At 52.7% G+C, this 18,867-nt stretch overlaps 1 protein-coding gene across 1 annotated transcript; it reads right to left on the bottom strand.

Annotated features, from left to right (window-relative positions):
- Positions 1-3,147: 3,147 nt before the first annotated feature.
- si:dkey-199f5.8 (beta-1,4-galactosyltransferase 3) lies at positions 3,148-18,548 on the bottom strand. Its single transcript, XM_038814367.1, has 6 exons — positions 17,864-18,548; positions 14,827-15,062; positions 14,545-14,732; positions 13,361-13,483; positions 6,413-6,517; positions 3,148-4,635 (listed from the first exon to the last, which is right to left on the bottom strand). Exons 1-6 carry the CDS (start codon positions 18,069-18,071, stop codon positions 4,485-4,487), a joined length of 1,011 nt encoding a protein of 336 aa, XP_038670295.1. The 5' UTR covers positions 18,072-18,548; the 3' UTR covers positions 3,148-4,484.
- Positions 18,549-18,867: the final 319 nt, after the last annotated feature.

Here is an 18,867-nt window from a genome sequence, read left to right as displayed (position 1 = left end):
CCCCTTAGTGTCCAGGGATGTGCAGGTTAGGTTACGGATTTATAGAGTGGGATGGACAAGGGTAGAGTGCTCAGTCAAAGGGTCGGTGCCAACTCAATGGGCTGAATGGTTTCCTGCTGCACTGTAGGGAGTCTATGATTCTATATGATGTGGAGTTGCCAGCATTGGACTGGGGTGGGCACAGTAAGAAGTCTGACAACACCAGGTTAAAGTCCAACAGGTTTGTTTGGAATCACTAGCTTTCGGAGCACAGTTCCTTCCTCAAGTGAGTCACCTGATGAAGGAGTTGTGCTCCGAAAGCTAGTGATTCCAAATAAATCAGTTGGCCTTAACCTGGTGTTGTGAGACTTAAAATGATTCGATATGATTGAGGTGCTTATGAGGGGTTTGGACAGGGTAAATAGGAAGCAGCTGCTCCCATTTGTTGAAAGGTCAATCACAAGGGGGCATAGTTTTAGGGTGAGGGGCAGGAGATGCTGAGGGGATTTGAGAAAGAGACTTTCATTCGGACAGGGTGTAGAGAACTTGGAATGCACTGCCTGGGAAGGTAGTGGAGGCTGGAAACCTCTCAACCTTTAAAAGGCACTTAGATGAGTATTTGAAACCCACCATCCCGTTCAAGGATATGAGTGCTTGATATGGGGTAGTTATTGTCGGTGAAGACTCGCTGGGCCGAAGGGCCTTTTCTGTGCTGTATGACTCGATGAACCAGTTGAAAAGCAGAATGGGCTTCAGGGCCAAATGGCCTGCGGGGGGGGGGGGGGGGGGGGGGGGGGGGGGGTGTAGGGATGGGACCGAGATCAGGTTTATTTCCAACCCCTCTTTTTTTTTCCAATAAATTTGGATTGCCCAATTATTTTTTTTCTCCAATTAAGGGGCAATTTAGCATGGCCAATCCACCTAACCTGCACCTCTTTGGGTCGCAGGGGTGAAACAACGCAGACATGGGGAGAATGTGCAAACTGCACACGGATAGTGACCCAGGACCAGGATTGGGACCCAGGACCGGGATTCGAACCCGGGTCCTCCGCGCCGCAGTCCCAGTGTTCACCACTGCACCACATGCCGCCCGTCCGATCCCCCTTTTAATTGAAAGGCTGGTTTTAACATCTAGTTAGTGATGGAGGCACCTTTAAAACGCAAAGATATGGGGTGGAATATCTGCCATGGCTTGGTGAACTCCCTCTCCCGCCCGCCAACCAAGTCAGGAATGTCGGAGGAGTTTCAGTGACAGGAGGGTTGGAGCAGGGATTTTCTTCTCCTGGTTCAGCAGGGAGAAGTGAAGGTCTCGGAATGCTAACCCACACAGACTGGCACATGTATATCCTGACCAAATACAAGAATTGGGAGATTGTGCTCCAGTTGTGCAGGGTGTTGGGAAGATCACATCTGGAGTATCGTGCACATCATCAGTCTCCTTATTTAAGGAAAGATGCCAATGTGTTGGAAACAGTTCAGAGAAGGTTGACCAGACTACAACAACGAAAAGTACAGCTGGAACAGGCCCTTCTGCCCTCCAAGCCTGTGCCAATCATGATGCCCTAGCTAAAGAAAAGCCTTCTGCACTTAATCGGTCCGTATCCCTCTATTTGCTCCCTTTTCATGTATCCATCCCAATGCCTCTTAAATGTTGCTAATGTGCCTGTTTCTACCACATCCTCCGGCAGCGAGTTCCAGGCATCCACCAATCTGTGTGTGAAAAACTTACCCTGCACATCTCCCTTAAACTTTCCCCTTTCATCTTGAACCTTGTAATTGACACTTCCACCACCGTTGGAAAAAGCCTCCGACTATCCTCCCCGTCTACGCCTCTCAATTTTGTAGACCTCTTATCAGATTTCCCCTCAGCCTCCGTCTTCCCAGTGAAAACAATCCTAGTTTATTCAACCTCTCCTCATAGCCAACATCAAGACCAGGCAACATCCTGGTGAACCTTCTTAGCTCTCTCTCCAAAGCTTCCAGATCCTTCCGAGAATGCGGTGACCAGAACTGCACACAATACTCCAAATGCAGCCTAACCAAGGTTTTATACAGCTGCAACATGATTTCCCAACTCCTGTACTCAGTGCCCCCGCTGATTAAAGCAAGTATGCCCTATGCCTTCATAATCATCTTGGCCACCTGTGATGCCACTTTTAGGGAACTGTGGACCTGCACACCCTAAGGGTTCTGCCATTTACAATATAATTCATACCTAGATTGCATCACCTCGCATTTGCTTTGATTAAACTCCATCTGTCATTTCTGTGCCCAAGTCTCCAATTTATCTATATCCTGTTGTGTCCTCTGACAATCCTCGGCACTATCAGCAACTCTGCCAATCTTCATGTCAATCTGCAAACTTACTAATCAGACCATTCACATTTTCCTCCAGATCATTTATATATGCACTACAAACTAACACCAGGAATGAATGGGTTGTCTGATGAGGAAAAGTTGGAGCGGTTTGGTTTGTCGTCATTGGAGTTTAGAAAAGTGTGAGAGGTGACTTGATTGTAACCTTGACGATTGGGAGGGGTATTGACAGGGTGAATGTGAATCATAGAATTCACAGTGCAGGAGGCCATTCGGCCCATGGAGTCTGCACCAGCCCTTACAAAGAGCACCCTACTGAAGCCCATGTATCTACCCTATCCCCGTAACACAGTAACCACCACTTACATTTTTTGGACACTAAGGGCAATTTAACATGGCCAATCCACCTAAACTGCACATCTTTGGACTGTGAGAGGAAACCCATGCAGACACAGGGAGAACGTGCAGACTCCCCACAGATAGTGACCCAGCGGGGAATCGAACCTGGGACCCTGGAGCTGTGAAGCAACTGTGCCAACCAATGGAGAGGATGTTTCCTCTCGTGGGAGAATCTAGAACTTGGGGTCACTGTTTCAAAATAAAGGGTTACTAATTTAACACAGAAGAAGAAAAATGCTTTCTGTCAGAGGGTCTCAAGTTTCTGGAACTCTCTTCCTCAACAGGTGGTGGGAGCAGAATCTTTGAATATTTTTAAGGCTGAGCTGGATAGACTCTTCACTAACAGGGGGGGGGGGCGGGTGAAAGGTCATCGGGGAAACTGGCAGGAAGGCGGAGTCACGGTCACAATCAGATCAGCCGCGACCTTATCGAATGGGGAAGCAGGGCTCGAGGGGCCGAGTGGCTTACACTCGGTCCTGGCCCGTCCTCTCGCGCGACCCCGCATATTACAGAATTCGGGGAAACATCACCTGTGCCATAGGTTCCCAATGAAAAAAAGAAAAATCCCAGCCCGCTTGCGATATGCACCCGCGTGGGCGAGCGGGAGAGTTGTATCTGCTGCCTGGCCGGCTCGCCGTCCATATGTTCCCCCCACACCCCCACCCCACCAGTTTTTCACAACCTCAGCTTTTCAATAAAAAGTATATTTCTTTTCACAATAAATTGGCTCGATAATCAAATTACTAAATCACAAGTCTACACGGAAGTTTTTTTCAAATTCTGTGCACAGTGAGGGGACAGAGGAACTGGGTGCCGGGAAGGGGGGGGGGGGGGGGGGTTATCAGATATCTCAAAGTGGGGTGGGTGAAGGAAGTCCCGGTTATTTTCAGGGATTTGGGTGGGGGTTGATGTAATGCAACCGTTTCACCAGCAGATGGCAGGATCAGAACACGGGAGTCACCCACAACAGACAATGTTGCTCCAGCCGACGTGCGTCATTCCACCCCAGCAGCGGACGGTGAGGTCCTCCAAGCCGGTGCAGCTCACGGTTTGGGAGGGCAAGAGAGGAGAGAGGGAGGGAGGGAGGGTGGGTGTGGTGTCGGGAGGGAGGGAACGCATCAGGAGAGGGAGGGAGGGAGCATCAGGTGAGGTGGAGGGTGTGGAGAGAGGTCACAAGAGAGGCAGTAGGAGATGGGGTGGGGGTTGCAGGAGCCAGGATCTCAAATTCAGGGGTGTTGTCGGGGTCTCTCGATTAATTCCCTCAATATCAATTCATCAGTCGTCCCACTCCCTTCATTCCCACATGTGCACCCAACGCGTTGTGTAAATATATATCATATATATAAAAAGATATAGATTTAGATTACGTGACTCTACAAATACAACACACACACACACACACAACACACAAAGTTCCACCGAGATCCACCGTCCGATGAGAAATTCTTCCATTGACAGCCGACATGAATCCGTGGATAACCGTGGCCAGCCTGGTAAACCAAGGGTGGAAGCAAATCCCTCCGGGTCCAACATGGAAAGATTTTCCACGTGACTGGGGCTGAACAAAACTGCCCCCCTTCAGCCCGAGGAGAGTTTGATTTAAAAAAGTACTTTGGGCCAGCTTGACCGTTTCAGTGACTGGTCCGCCCCGCCCCTCCGCCGCTGGGACATGTTCCATCGGCCTTTGGCGGTTCGGAGTTTCCCGTCCCTTTAGGAGTTTGTTTTCTCAATGTTTTACGTCTTTTGAGTGGTGGTGGTGGGGGGAGGGGAGCAGTATGGGGGGCGGGGGGTCATGTGGCTCGCCGAAGGCCCCTTTCGCTGCCAATATCCACGGTGATGTTGGTGTAGAGGGGCAGGTGCTCCTTGGAGAGGAGCACATACTCAAGGCTGTTCATCCCATCATCCTTCCATGATCGTCTAGTCTTGGCGAGCAGGTTGAACCTGGTGGAAATTAAGTGGGAGAGAGAGTGAGAGACACGCTCAATGTTATGTTCAATCCTCCCCTAACCCAAACCCCTACCCCCCCCCCCCCCCCCCCCCCCCCCCGGTCCCTTTTAGACTGCGCTGGGATCCTGGCCTTTCATTCCACTAGTCCATGCTATCTCTCTGTAGTGCAATCCAGACAGTCCCATTCTACCCCCCCCCCCAGACAGTCCCATTCTATCCCCCCCCCCCCCCCCCCCCCACAAATCCCAGGCTTCGAATGCCTCAAACCTGCCTCCACTGGAACTCCAGGAAAGAGACCCCCGACCACCCACTGTGTGAATAAGCTTTTTGTTCACATCACATTTGCTCGTTTTGCGAATCACATTCAATCGGTGTCCCTCCCGTTCACCGTAGAATTCATGCAGTGCAGGAGGCGGCCATTCAGCCCATCAAGTCTGCACTGACCATCCGAAAGTGCACGCTACCCAGGCCCAATTCCCCCGCCCTACCCCGTAACCCCACCTAACCTGCACATCTTTGGACTGTGGGAAGAAACCGGAGCACCTGGAGGAAACCCACGCAGACACGGGGAGAACGTGCAAAGTCCACACAGACAGTGACCCAAGGCCGGAATTGAACCTGGGTCCCTGGTGCAGCTTTTAAGAGTGGGAACAGTTTCTCCCCGTCTACTCTGTCCAGCCCCTTCATCATTTTGAACATCGCCACCAAATCTCCTCTTAGCCACATTTCCCCCCCCCCCCCCCCCCCCCCCCCCTCAAAGGAGAACAGTCCCAACCTCGCCAATCTATCCTAATCACTGAAGTTTTTCATCACTGGAACCATTCTCGTCAACCCCTTCTGCACTCTCTCCAATGTGTTCTCATCCTTCCCAAAGAGTGGCGCCCGGAACTGTACACAATATTCCAGAGGTCTAACTCTTGTCTTGTATAAGTTCAGTACAACCTCCTTGCTCATGTGCTCTGTGACCCTATTGATAAATCCCAGAATACTAACGGCTCTTTCCATCTCTCCTGCTACCTTCAATGATGACTCACAAATACACCCAAGTCCCTCTACTCCTGCACTCCATTAAAATGTTACCCTTATTTTGCAATATCTCTCCATGTTCTTCCTACCAAACTGCATCACCTCACACTTCTCCGCAACTGCCACCTGTCTCCCACCCTACCAACTTGTCTATGTCCTTTTGAAGTCCTCATCACAAGTTTACAATATTTCCAAGTTTTGGACCATCCACACATTTTGAAATTGTCCCCCTGCTCACCAAGATCATCGATATACATCAGGAAAAGCGAGGGTCCCAATATCAACCACTGAGGAACACCACTACAAACTTCCTCCAGCCCGAGAAACGCACCTTGTCAATTTTGTTTTTGTCTACCTTATTGAAACATGTCACCATCTTGTCCACCTCAACCAAATCTCCCCTCAATCACCTTTGCTCCGAGGAGAACAGGCCCAGCCTCTCCAATCCTAACCTCGGAGCTAAAATCCCTCATCCCTGGGACCATTCTGTCTCCACCCCCACTCGAGGGCCCTCATCCCTCCGAAGGTCTGGTGCCCAGAACCAGACACTGCACTCTCAGGCCACAGAGCAGTGAAAGACCCTTCCAACTCTCCATCACCAATACTCAGCAAGTCGAATATCTCCCTTGCCATTTGCTAATGCTGCCTCGTCCAACTGGCTCAGGTGGAGAGAGAGCAGTGCCGATGATCGATGGGATGGGGGTTTCGGGGTGGGGGGGGGGGGGGGGGGGGGGGGGGGGTTTACCTTTTGGGATTCTCCTCATTTCCCTTGTCGTGTGCGTGTTTGATCATCTTATATCGTCCAAGAAGCACGTCGGGCCGCACGATCATCATCCCATTCAGATAAATCCTGGGGAGGGGAGGGAAACAGAGGAACAGAAACCTCAGTGTCACGGGCCATTAAAAAGTAGAGAAGGGCTTGCCCAAACTCCCAGGGCAGGAAGAGGCTACCTGCTCAGTGCCAGTGTTCTTGCCCCTCACGAGACACCTCCCACCCCTCTCTTCATCCCCCTCCTCACTCCATCACCATATTCTCCTATTCCTCGGTCTCCGATGTATTTATCCAGCTTCCCCCCGAAATAAATCAACACTATTCCCCTCAACCACTCCCAGTGGGAGTGAGTCCCACCTCCTCCCCACTCCCAGTGGGAGTGAGTCCCACCTTCTACCGACTCCCAGTGGGAGCGAGTCCCACATTCTCCCCACACCCCATGGGAGCGAGTCCCACCTTCTACCGACTCCCAGTGGGAGCGAGTCCCACATTCTCCCCACACCGTGGGAGGGAGACCCACATTAGTTCCACCACCTGTGGAAGCGAGTCCCACATTCTCCCCATTCCCTGTGGGAGGAAGTCCCACATTCTCCCCACTCCCTGTGGGAGGAAGTCCCACATTCTCCCCACTGCCCTTGGAAGCGAGTCCCAACTTCCACCCACTCCCCATGGGAGCGAGTCCCACCTCCCCATTCTCCTATGGGAGCAAGTCCCACATTCTCCTCATGGGAGTGAGTCCCACAGGTTGGGTTACTGGGTTACGGGGATAGGGTGTAAGCCTGGGCACACTCGATGGGCTGAATGGCCTCCTTCTGCACTGGAAATTCTATGATTCAGATCACCCCCTCAGTCGTCACTTTTCCAGAGAAAAGACCCCCAGCTTCTTCGCTCTTTCCTGATTGTCATAGCCTCTCAGTTCTTGTAAATGCCCTGACATCATACTTCGTGCTTCTAACTCAATATGGAGACAGAAGCACAGTGTACCCAGTGTGGACTAACCGAGGGATATGGAGACTGGAACTGTGCACAGTGTATCTAGTGTGGTCTAACCAAGGGTTATGGAGACTGGAACTGTGAACAGTGCTCCCAGTGTAGACTAACCAAGGAATATGGAGACTGGAATTGTGCACAGTGCTCCCAGCGTGGACTAACAAGGAATATGGAGACTGGAACTGTGCACAGTGTATCTAGTGTGGTCTAACCAAGGGTTATGGAGACTGGAACTGTGAACAGTGCTCCCAGTGTAGACTAACCAAGGAATATGGAGACTGGAATTGTGCACAGTGCTCCCAGCGTGGACTAACAAGGAATATGGAGACTGGAACTGTGCACAGTGCTCTGTGGTCTAATCAATGGATCTGGGGACAGGAACTGTGCATAGTGTTCCCAGTGTGGACTAAACGAGGGATATGGAGACCAGTGGGAGGATGGCCGAGGGGGAAGGGCTGGCGCCAGGTGGAAGGCCCCAGCTGGAGCAGTTGATTGCTTTTATTAAGGGTGCGTTCCGCCAGCAGAGGAAGGAGATGTGGGAGGATTGCTCGAAGGCCATCGAAGGAGATGCGGTACCCCTGAAGAGTCCGATGGAGCGGGTGGAGAAGTGCTTGGAGGTGTAGTGGCCGTAGATTCGGGAGATCGAAGAAGTGATCTCGGCCCACAGCGATGGTACAGTGGCTCTGGAGGCGGAGGTGGGGTTCCCAAGGGATCCGTTTAAAACTTTGAGCGCAAAGGTGGAGGAGCAAGAGAATGCCTGCGAATAGTGGGGCTGCCTGAAGGAGTGGAAGGTGTCAGTGCCGTGTGGTACATCTCAAAGATGCTGGTGGGGATGGTGGCAGAAGGGATGGCGAGATAAGGCTCCTGAAGTGGACCAAACGCATAGGTCCCTGAGGCAGAAACCTAGAGCTAGGGAGCCACCACAGGCGGTGATCGTGAGACTCCACAAATGTGTGGAGAAAGAGACGATTCTGCGATGGGCCAGGGAGACGCGCACCTGCGACTGGGAGGGGAACAGCATCCGAATTTATCAGGACATTGGAGCCAAATGTGCAAAGCGGTAGGCAGAGTTCAACAAGGCCAAGGCGGTGCTGTACCGGCCGGCAGATCAGGGTTTGGGGTGCTCTACTCGGCAAAATTACGGATGACGTTTGGAGTCTGGGAGTATTATTTCAAGACCCCAGAAGAGCCGAAGACTTAATTGAGGAGCATAAACTGGGGGGAGAACGGAGTGGACAATTCTTGGGAACCGGGGTGCTGGCACCTCGTAATGGTTGGGAACATGTTCGAAGCCGGGGTAAGGATTGGGGGATTTTTGTCCCCTCCGGTTTGGAGGGGGACCTTTTTCGGGTTTGTCGTTTCCTTTTGGGATTGTAAGGGATGAAACATTTCATGTGAGGATGGATGTTCCCATCCCCACCTCCTGTTTATGGGATTGTTAGTGTTTAGTATTTATTTGTTTGCTTTTGGGGGAGGCAGCCTGGGATTCAGGAGAAGAGTTTGTTTGGGTGGGGGAGGGTAATGTCAGCAGGGAGTCTTCTCCCTTGAGCTGAGGAGGTGGGGGGGGGGGGGGGGGTGCCTTTGGGCAGGGGCTGTTACACTAGCAGGTGGTGCTGGTGAATGGAAGTGAGGTGGTGGGGAGGAGGCAGAGAGGGGTGATGGGGGGAGGTTGTTGCGACATGGCATGGGGAGGGAGAGATGACTTGGTCAAGAGCAGAGAAGGGGACCATCTGGGATGGGCTAGGTATAGGGTGGAATTAAGGGGGGGGAGTTAAGTGGGGAAGATGACGGACGGTAGAAGGTGCCGGTAAGGCTGGTAACGTGGAATGTCCAGGGACTGAAAGGGCCGGTTAAAAGGTCGCAGGTGTTTGCGCACCTCAGGAGCTTGAACCGGGCGTGGTCTTTCTGCAGGAGACGCACCTCTGTGTGAAGGGCCAGGTTAGGTTAAGGGAGGGATGGATCTGATCGCATGTGTTTCGCCCCCACAACCCAAGAGATGTGCAGGGTAAGTGGACTGTCCACTCTAAATTGCCGCTTAATTGGAAAAAAGTGAATTGGGTACTCTAAGTTTAGTTAAAAAAAGGAAAGTGTGGGTCGGTCAGGTTTTTCACTCGGGGTTTGATTCGAAATAGAGGGGAGTGGCAATAATGACCAAAGAAATGGGATTTGGGAGTGCGAAGGAGGCGAGGGATCCATGTGGGAGATATATGATTGTGAGTGGGGTATTGGAAGGGTTGCCAGTGGTGTTGGTAAATATGTACGCCCCAAATTGGGATGATGTGGGTTTTATGAGGGGGTTGCTGGCAGCAATCCCGGATTTAGCCACACACCAGTTGATCATGGGAGATTTTAATTGTGTCCTACAGCCGAGGGTGGATAGGTTGAACCCCAGGTAGATGGGAAGGGTACGATTGGCAAGGGAGCTTGGGGGGGTGGGGGTTTATGGAGAGGATGGGTATGGTGCTTTCAGAACCCAGGGGGAAGGGAGTATTCCTTCTTTTCACACGTGTATAAGGTGTATTTGAGGATTGATTACTTTGTAGTGGGTCGGGAGATTTTGGTTGGGCCGGAGGGGCAGAGTATGAGGGAATAGTTATCTCGAACCATGCGACCCACTGGAGGGAGATTTGGTTCAGATCGGGATGAAAGCAGAAGCCGGGGTGGAGGTTTGATTCAAGGTTGTTGGCGGATGGAGGTTTTTGTGATAAGGTGTGGGTGGTGATTAAGGAGTATGTAGCATTGAATCAGAATAGGGAGATGTTGGCGACCATTTTTTGGGAAGCACTGAAGGCAGTGATCCAAGGGGAAATTATTTTGTTTAAGGCTCGTGTGGATAGGAAAAGGAGGGAGGAATCTGACCGTCTAGTGAGTGAGATAGTGAAAGTGGAGAGGGAATATTCGAGGGTGCCCACTGCGAAGGGATTGGCGAGGAGGAAAAAGTTGCAGGGGCAGTTTGATAGGTTGACAATGGGGAGGGCGGTTGGGCAACTGCGCAGGACAAGGGGGGGGGGGGGGGTGAAATATGCGCAGGACAAAGGGGATGCAATAGGAGTATAGGGAGAAGGCGAGCCGCATGCTGGTGCACCAGCTGCAAAGGAAGTCTGCGTCCAGAGAAATATTGAAGATACGAACTGGGGATGTGGTATCGGAGCCAGGGAAGATAAACGAGGCGTTTAAAGGAATACTACCAGGGACTGTACGAGGCGGACCCGGGGGAAGAGGGGGAAACATGGGGCGGTTTCTGGATGAGCTGGAATTTCACCAGGTGGAGGAAGCAAAGAGGCAGGCATTGGAGGAGCCCTTGGGGCTGAGGGAGGTGCTGGATAGTATCAGGGATATAAAGTTGGGGATGGCCCCAGGGCCAGATGGGTATCTGGCAGAATTTTATAAGGAATTTGCGGCAGACCTGGCACCACATCTGTTGGGGACATTTAATGAAGTGCTGGAGAAGGGGGAGTTGCCGGAGACGATGACGCAGGCAGTAATCACTCTAATCCCAAAAAGCGGGAAGGACCCGGTGGAATGTGGGTCGTATGGACCCATATCACTATTGAACACGGATGTGAAAGTATTGGCTAAGTTGTTGGCAGGGAGGATGGAGGATTGTGTCCCAGGGGTGGTTACAGAAGATCAAACAGGCTTCGTGAAGGGCAGGCAGCTCGCGAGTAACATAAGACGGCTGTTGAATGTGACAAATCCGTCGGGGGTTCTGGTACCGGAGATGGTGGTGTCCACGGACACAGAAGGCATTTGATCGGGTGGAGTGGCGGTACTTGTTTGAGGTTTTGGGACGTTTTGGGTTTGGGCCGAGATTTGTGTCATGGATGCGGTTGCTGTATGTGGCAGCAAGGGTGAGAGTGAGGACGAATAATATGAGTTTGCAGCGCTTTGACTTACACAGGGGCACGAGGCAGGGGTGCCCGCTGTCGCTGTTATTCTTTGCACTGGCCATAGAGACGTTGGCTCTCAGGGGGTTGGCAGAGTGACGGGGGATTATGAGAGGACAGAGTGAGCATCGGGTGTTGCTCCATGCCGATGACCTCATCCGTTGGAGAGTATGGGATGGATTATGGGCCTGCTGGGGAGGTTTGGGGGGTTCTCGGGGAACAAGCTGAATGTGGGAAAAGCGAGGTTTTCCCGGTGAATGCGCTGCGACGGCAGGCAAATTTAGGGGGGTTGCCATTTACGATAGCGAGGGATAGGTTTAGGGATTTGGGGATTCACGTAGCGAGGGAATGGACGGGGCTCCATAAATGGAACTTAACGAAGCTGGTGGAGGAGGTGAGGGAGGATCTTAAGAGGTGGGATACACTGCACTTAACGTTGGCGGGGAGGGTCCAAGTGGTGAAAATGAATATTCTGCCGAGGTTCTTGTTTTTCGTTCAAGCTCTCTCGATCTTTATACCAAAGGCCTATTTCGGAAATTGGACACAATCATTTCGGACTTTGTATGGGCGGGAAGGTGCCAAGGGTGGGGAGGACCCTGCTACAGGGGCAGAGGTGGCAGCAGGGGGGGGGGGGTTGGCGTAGCCGAACCTGCTTGATTAATATTGGGCGCCAAATGTGGATACAGTTCGGCGATGGTGGGAAGGAGAAGGGGTAGAGTGGGTTAGGGTGGAGGAGGAATCTTGTAAGGGGCTTAGTTTGAGGGCTATGATGACAGCAATGTTGCCAATGGCTCAGAGTAGGTATTCAGGGAGCCCAGTGGTGCAGTCCAAGGTGAAGATATGGAATCAGTTGAGGAGGCATTTATGGGTGGGAGGGATGTTGGTGCTAACGCCGGAGTGAGAGGGTGGACAGTACAGAGAGGAGGTGGGGCTGGTCAAGGTGAGGGATCTGTATTTGGAGGAAGGGTTCGCCAGTCTGGAGGAGCTAAGGGAGAAGGTAGAGCTGCCGAGGGGGAGGGAGTTCAGGTATCTGCAGGTTAAGGACTTTGCGTGAAAGATCTGGAGGGTGTTCCCTCGGTTGCCAGGATACATCCTGTTGGAGTGACTGCTGCTTTCGGATGTGGAAGGGGAAGGAAGAATTGGGGATATATACAAGTGGCTGGGAGAGCAGGGAGGTGAGCGGGTGGTGAAGATCAAGGGGAGTTAGGAGGGGGGGGATAAATTGGGGAGTGAGGCACTGTATAGGGTAACCAGGACCCCATCTGTGCAAGGATGAGCCTGATATGGTTTAAGGTGGTGCACAGAGTGCATATGACTTGGGCGAGAATGAGTGGGTTCTTTCAGGGGGTAGCAGATGAGTGTGAGAGGTGTGGGCGGGGGCCAGCGAATCATGCGCACATGTTCTGGGGTTGCGAAAAATTGGGAAGATTCTGGTCAGTATTCGCAGTCATAGCCAGGATAGTGGAGGAGGAGGTGGGCCCAGGCCCTTTGGTGGCGATATTTGGGGTTTCAGAGAAGCCAGTGCTCATGGAGAGGAGGAAGGCCGATGTCGTGGCCTTCGCCTCTCTGATTGCACGGCGGCGAAATTTTTTTCGAGTGCTGGTCGGCATCGGGGTAGCGGCCTGGTTGGGTGACCTGTACGACTTCCTGCAGTTGGAGAAGATAAAATGTGTTATGGAGCTCATGAGAGGGGTTTGAAAGTAGGTGGGGGATGTTTGTGACCATGTTTGAGGACTGTATAGTTGATTGCTGGGAAGTATGTTTCTCGGGGTGCTTGTGTTGTAACCTGTTTTGATAAGTTTGCAATAAAATACATTTTTTTTTTAATATCCTGACGTGGAAATATATTGGCGTTCCTTCACTGCCGCTGGGTCAAAATCCTGGAACTCCCTCCAACAGCACTGTGGGTGTACCTACACCACATGGACTGCAGGGGTTCAAGAAAGCAGCTCACCACCACCTTCTCAAGGGGAACTTAGGGATGGGCAACAAATGCTGGACCCAGCCAGCAATGCCCACATCCAGTCAACAGAAAAACACCTACCTGGAAGCGATATCATCATCTTCACCACCCCAGCCCCAGTAGTTATTCGGGAATCCATTGATTTTCATGTATTGATCAGGAGTGAGTGCTGACACACCACCAAAGTAGGTTCTGTATGGTAACCTGCAGGAAACAGAAAATGATGACTCGTTACATCCAGAGGATAGAGGACTTTGTCTGAGTCCAATTTGGCCACTCTTGTGACGAGCACTCATCCTGGCCCGCTCCCCCATTCAATCGCACCTTCAGCCCCAAGGACCCACAAAGACGCCCTTCATCAGTGCAGCCCTCCTTCAGTACTGACCCATCGACAGTGTGGCACCCTCTCAATACTGATCCTCTGACAGTGCAGCACTCCCTCAGTACCGACCCCCCTACAATGCAGCACTCCCTCAGTCCTGACATTCCCAACAATGCAGCACTCCCTCAGTACTGTCTCTCTCAAACTGCAGCACTGCCTCAGTACTTACACTCCGACAACAGCGCTCCTCAGTACTGACCCTCTGACAGTGCAGCACTCCTCTGACAGTGCAGCAGTCACCTCAGTATGACCCTCTGACATGGCAGCAGTCTCTGAGTACTGACCATCTGAACAGTGCAGCGCTCCCTAAGCACTGACCCTCTGACAGTGCAGCACTCCCTCAGTACTGACCTCTGACAGTGACAGTACCCCATCAGTACTGACCCTCTGACAGTGCCAGCTCTCCCTCAGTACGACCACTGACAGTGCAGCACTCCTCAGTATTGACCCTCTGACAGTGCAGCATCCCTCAGTATGACCCTCTGACAGTGCAGCAGTCCCTCAGTATGACCCTCTGACAGTGCAGCTCTCCTCAGTACTGACCCTCTGACAGTGCAGCACTCCTCAGCATGACCCTCTGACATGGTAGCACTCCCTCAGTACTGACCTCTGACAGTGCAGCGCCCTCAGTACTGACCCTCTGACAGTGCAGCACTCCTCAGGACTGACCTCTGACAGTGCAGCACTCCCTCAGTACTGACCCTCTGACAGTGCAGCGCTCCCTCAGTACTGACCCTCTGACAGTGCAGCGCTCCCTCAGTACTGACCCTCTGACAGTGCAGCACTCCCTCAGGACTGACCCTCTGACAGTGCAGCACTCCCTCAGTATTGAGCTTCCGACAGTGTGGTGTCTTTGTCCCACGGGAAGATGATTTCTCCTTACTTGTATCCAAACTTGTCCATGGCAATGGAGGAGTGCTTGGGATTTTTCTCACAGGTGTACATGTTTCGATCGTCCTCTGGGATGAGGTCCACATCATGACAGAACAGGCAAATCCAGTCCGCCTCCTTCATCGCCTCTTTGAAACCCACATTCAGCAGTTTGGCACGATTAAACGTGTAGTTACCAGCCTAGTCCCAGAGAGCAAAGACAGACGTGTGATGGGCAAAGACACACACAGAGAAACATAGAACAAAGGAGGAGGCCGTCACCCGCGTCACTGACCTGGTGAATGACGTAGATGCCATAATTAAGTTGCTGCCGCTGTAGGAATGGGTGGAGGTAATAGAGGAGGTGTTTGAGGTGCACCTCGCGATTGCGGTGGGGAATGATAATCGCTGTGTTGTGCGCTGACTCGCAGTCCGGCGGTTTGTACTTGCCGCCTGAGGTGACGTAGGGGTTCCTCCTCCTCACCTCCTCCAATGTCAGCTCCTTGGGGAAACTCACCTGGATCGGGCCCCCTGGGGAGAATGAAGACACCGATTAGTCGGGCTCCTCAGCCAGTTCCACCCACCTCTTGACCGTAGTCAAGGCTTCTGCGCATGGTTACGTCGCTGTTTGTGGTATCCAGACTCCGCGCAAGAGTGAGAGAGACCATTCACCTTCAATCTGTGACCCTTTTAGTTCCCGATCCCTGCATCCATGGGAGCGGCTTCTCCCTCTCTCCAAGACCCTCACTCGTGATTTGGAATGCCTCAATCAAATCTCCCTCTCCACCTCCTCTCCTCCGAGGACAGTCCCAGCTTCTCCGATCTATCCATGAATCCCTGGAATCATTCTCCTGAATCTTATCCACCCTCTCTCTCCAAAGTCATCACATCCTTACCAAATTGCAGAGCCCAGAACTGTACACAACACTCTAGTTGAGGGTGAACTAGTGTTCCACACAGGTTTAACGCGACCTCACACGCAGGTTTAACGCGACCTCACTCCCAGGTTTAACGCGACCTCACTCCCAGGTTTAACGCGACCTCACTCCCAGGTTTAACGCGACCTCACTCCCAGGTTTAACGCGACCTCCCTCCCAGGTTTAACGCGACCCTCCCTCCCAGGTTTAACGCGACCTCACTCCCAGGTTTAACGCGACCTCACTCCCAGGTTTAACGCGACCTCACTCCCAGGTTTAACGCGACCTCACTCCCAGGTTTAACGCGACCTCACTCCCAGGTTTAACGCGACCTCACTCCCAGGTTAACGCGACCTCACTCCCAGGTTTAACGCGACCTCACTCCCAGGTTTAACGCGACCTCACTCCCAGGTTTAACGCGACCTCACTCCCAGGTTTAACGCGACCTCACTCCCAGGTTTAACGCGACCTCACTCCCAGGTTTAACGCGACCTCACTCCCAGGTTTAACGCGACCTCACTCCCAGGTTTAACGCGACCTCACTCCCAGGTTTAACGCGACCTCACTCCCAGGTTTAACGCGACCTCACTCCCAGGTTTAACGCGACCTCACTCCCAGGTTTAACGCGACTCACTCCCAGGTTTAACGCGACCTCACTCCCAGGTTTAACGCGACCTCACTCCCAGGTTTAACGCGACCTCACTCCCAGGTTTAACGCGACCTCACTCCCAGGTTTAACGCGACCTCACTCCCAGGTTTAACGCGACCTCACTCCCAGGTTTAACGCGACCTCACTCCCAGGTTTAACGCGACCTCCCTCCCAGGTTTAACGCGACCTCCCTCCCAGGTTTAACGCGACCTCCCTCCCAGGTTTAACGCGACCTCCCTCCCAGGTTTAACGCGACCTCCCTCCCAGGTTTAACGCGACCTCACTCCCAGGTTTAACGCGACCTCACTCCCAGGTTTAACGCGACCTCACTCCCAGGTTTAACGCGACCTCACTCCCAGGTTTAACGCGACCTCACTCCCAGGTTTAACGCGACCTCACTCCCAGGTTTAACGCTACCATCACTCCCAGGTTTAACGCGACCTCACTCCCAGGTTTAACGCGACCTCACTCCCAGGTTTAACGCGACCTCACTCCCAGGTTTAACGCGACCTCACTCCCAGGTTTAACGCGACCTCACTCCCAGGTTTAACGCGACCTCACTCCCAGGTTTAACGCGACCTCACTCCCAGGTTTAACGCGACCTCACTCCCAGGTTTAACGTGACCTCCTCGCTCTCCATTAAAAAAGGCTTTCTTATTATTTCACAGGATTCGGGTGCTGCTAGCTAGGCTAAGTCTGACTGCCCCTCTAGAAGGTGGTGAGCTGCCTTCTTGAATCAATGCAGTCTCGTCAGGTGTAGGTACACCCACTGTTCCAGGACTTTGATCCAGCGGCACTGAAACGGCTGATATATTTCCAAATCAGGATGGTGAGCGACTCAAAGGGAATATCCAGCTGGTGGTTCCCAGGTATCTGCTGCTCTTATCCATCCAGATGGGAGCAGTTGTAGGTTTGCAAGGTGCTACCTAAGGAGCCTTGGTGAGTTCCTGCAGTGCACCTTGTAGACGGTATACACTGCTGCCACTGTGCGTCTGTGGTGGAGGGAGTGAATGTTTGTGGAAGGGGTAGCGATCAAACGAGCTGCTTTGCATGGATGGGACCTGGGTTCAATTCCGGCCTTGGGTTACTGCCTGCGTGGAGTCTGCACGTTCTCCCAGTGACTCCATGGGTTCATTCTGGGTGCTCTGACTTCCTCCCACAGCCCAAAGATGTGCAGGGTGTGTGGATTGGCCATGCCACGTTGCCTCTTAGTGTCCTGGGATGTGTAGTTTGCGTTATGGAATAGGGTGGGGGAGTAAACCTACGTAGGATGCTCTTTTGGAGAGTCGGTGCAGATGTGATGGGCGGAATGGCCTCCTTCTGGGGGTACTACAGCTTGGGTCACTGTCTGTGCAGAGTCTGCCTGTTCTCCCCGTGTCTGCCTGGGTTTCCTCCGGGTGCTCCGGTTTTCTCCCACAAGTCCCGAAAGACGTGCTGTTAGGTAATTTGGACATTCTGAATTCTCCCTCCGTGTATCTGAACAGGCGCTGGAATGTGGCGACGAGGGGCTTTTCACAATAATCTCATTGCAGTGTTAATTTACGTCTACTTGTGACAATAAAGATTATTATGACACGCCAACATCAAGCCTGCTCCTAGAAATTAACCCTTTGCGTGGCGTTCGTGAGCTGCGCTAGAACCAAATGAGAACACCCCAACCATCGTCCAGGCTTCCTCTCACCTTTACCGAGAGCCCCAAACAATTTGTGTTGCGCACCACCCCACCCACCCACCGCCACCACCTCCTCCTCCCTCCCTCACTTTACCTAGGTACGGTGAGACCGCCGGGCACGGCAGGAGCTCGGTCTCACCGGCCAGAGGCCTGGTGATGAGGCTGAGGTTCAAGTAAACGTCACCAGCCCTCGAGGCGTTGGAGTGAAGGCCTGCCGACGAGATCCCTCCTTTCCACAGGATCCCAATGAAGTAGGCCACTCTGCGACGAGAGCCTTCGCGGTACAGCAGCACTATGACCATGAGCTGCACGCAGATCAGGAGGGCGAGGGTAGCGTGCTTTGGCCGACACCTTCATCGGCATGGTACAGTCCCGATTATCCGCAGGAGTGCGCGAGGCGGAAAAAGGTCCTTCCTCGCGCAGAGCGGGCGCTTTGTAGCGATCCTTCCTTCAGCCGACCATCGCTCGCCCAGCGGTCCCCCCCACCTCCAGGACCACCCAAACGCCTTCTTGGCAACCAGAAGCAAGGTTAAATCAGGTCAAAACTGGTCCCTCGAGTCAGATTGGCCAATGCCCGCTTGTTAACAGTGACTATTCAAGGCAGCGGCACAGCAGTCTGGTTGATTGGCTTTTATCCACAGAGACAACAAAGGTGGTCTCGGAGCACATTTTGGTCAAGGCACAAGCGGATGAGGCATTTGATGGTATCACCAGGCAAGATGGGCACTGCCTATGCAAACTGGAAACAGCTCGACAGGACCTGAGGAAGCAAAACAAAAAATTCTGGATGAGAAACAATCTTCCCATTTCAATGGAGCCATTCACTCCCATTGTACACAATCCCAATGGATCCAAACACCTTCCCATTCTCTTCCACTATACACAATCCCAATGGACCCGAGCTACTTCCCAGTCTCTCCCACTGCACACAATCCCAATGGACCCGAGCCCCTTCCCAGTCTCTCCCACTGTACACAATCCCAATGGACCCAAACCCCTTCCCAAGTCTCTCCCACTGTACACAATCCCAATGGACCCGAGCCCCTTCCCAGTCTCTCCCACTGTACACAATCCCAATGGACCCGAGCCCCTTCCCAG

Source organism: Scyliorhinus canicula, chromosome 12, assembly GCF_902713615.1.
Source record: "Scyliorhinus canicula chromosome 12, sScyCan1.1, whole genome shotgun sequence".
NCBI classification, from domain to species: domain Eukaryota; kingdom Metazoa; phylum Chordata; class Chondrichthyes; order Carcharhiniformes; family Scyliorhinidae; genus Scyliorhinus; species Scyliorhinus canicula.
Note: the sequence above shows the minus strand (reverse complement) of the source record. Positions and strands in the feature narration are given on the sequence as shown.

What these genes read in the sequence shown, in the direction of transcription:
- si:dkey-199f5.8 (XM_038814367.1), bottom strand. Translation starts at nt 18,071, where the DNA reads ATGGTCATAGTGCTGCTGTACCGCGAAGGCTCTCGTCGCAGAGTGGCC. An exon ending in GCATCTACGTCATTCACCAG is followed by an intron (nt 14,733 to 14,826) that starts GTCAGTGACGCG and finishes CTCTGGGACTAG; the next exon opens with GCTGGTAACTACACGTTTAA. An exon ending in AATGAGGAGAATCCCAAAAG is followed by an intron (nt 4,636 to 6,412) that starts GTAAACCCCCCC and finishes AATTTCCACCAG; the next exon opens with GTTCAACCTGCTCGCCAAGA.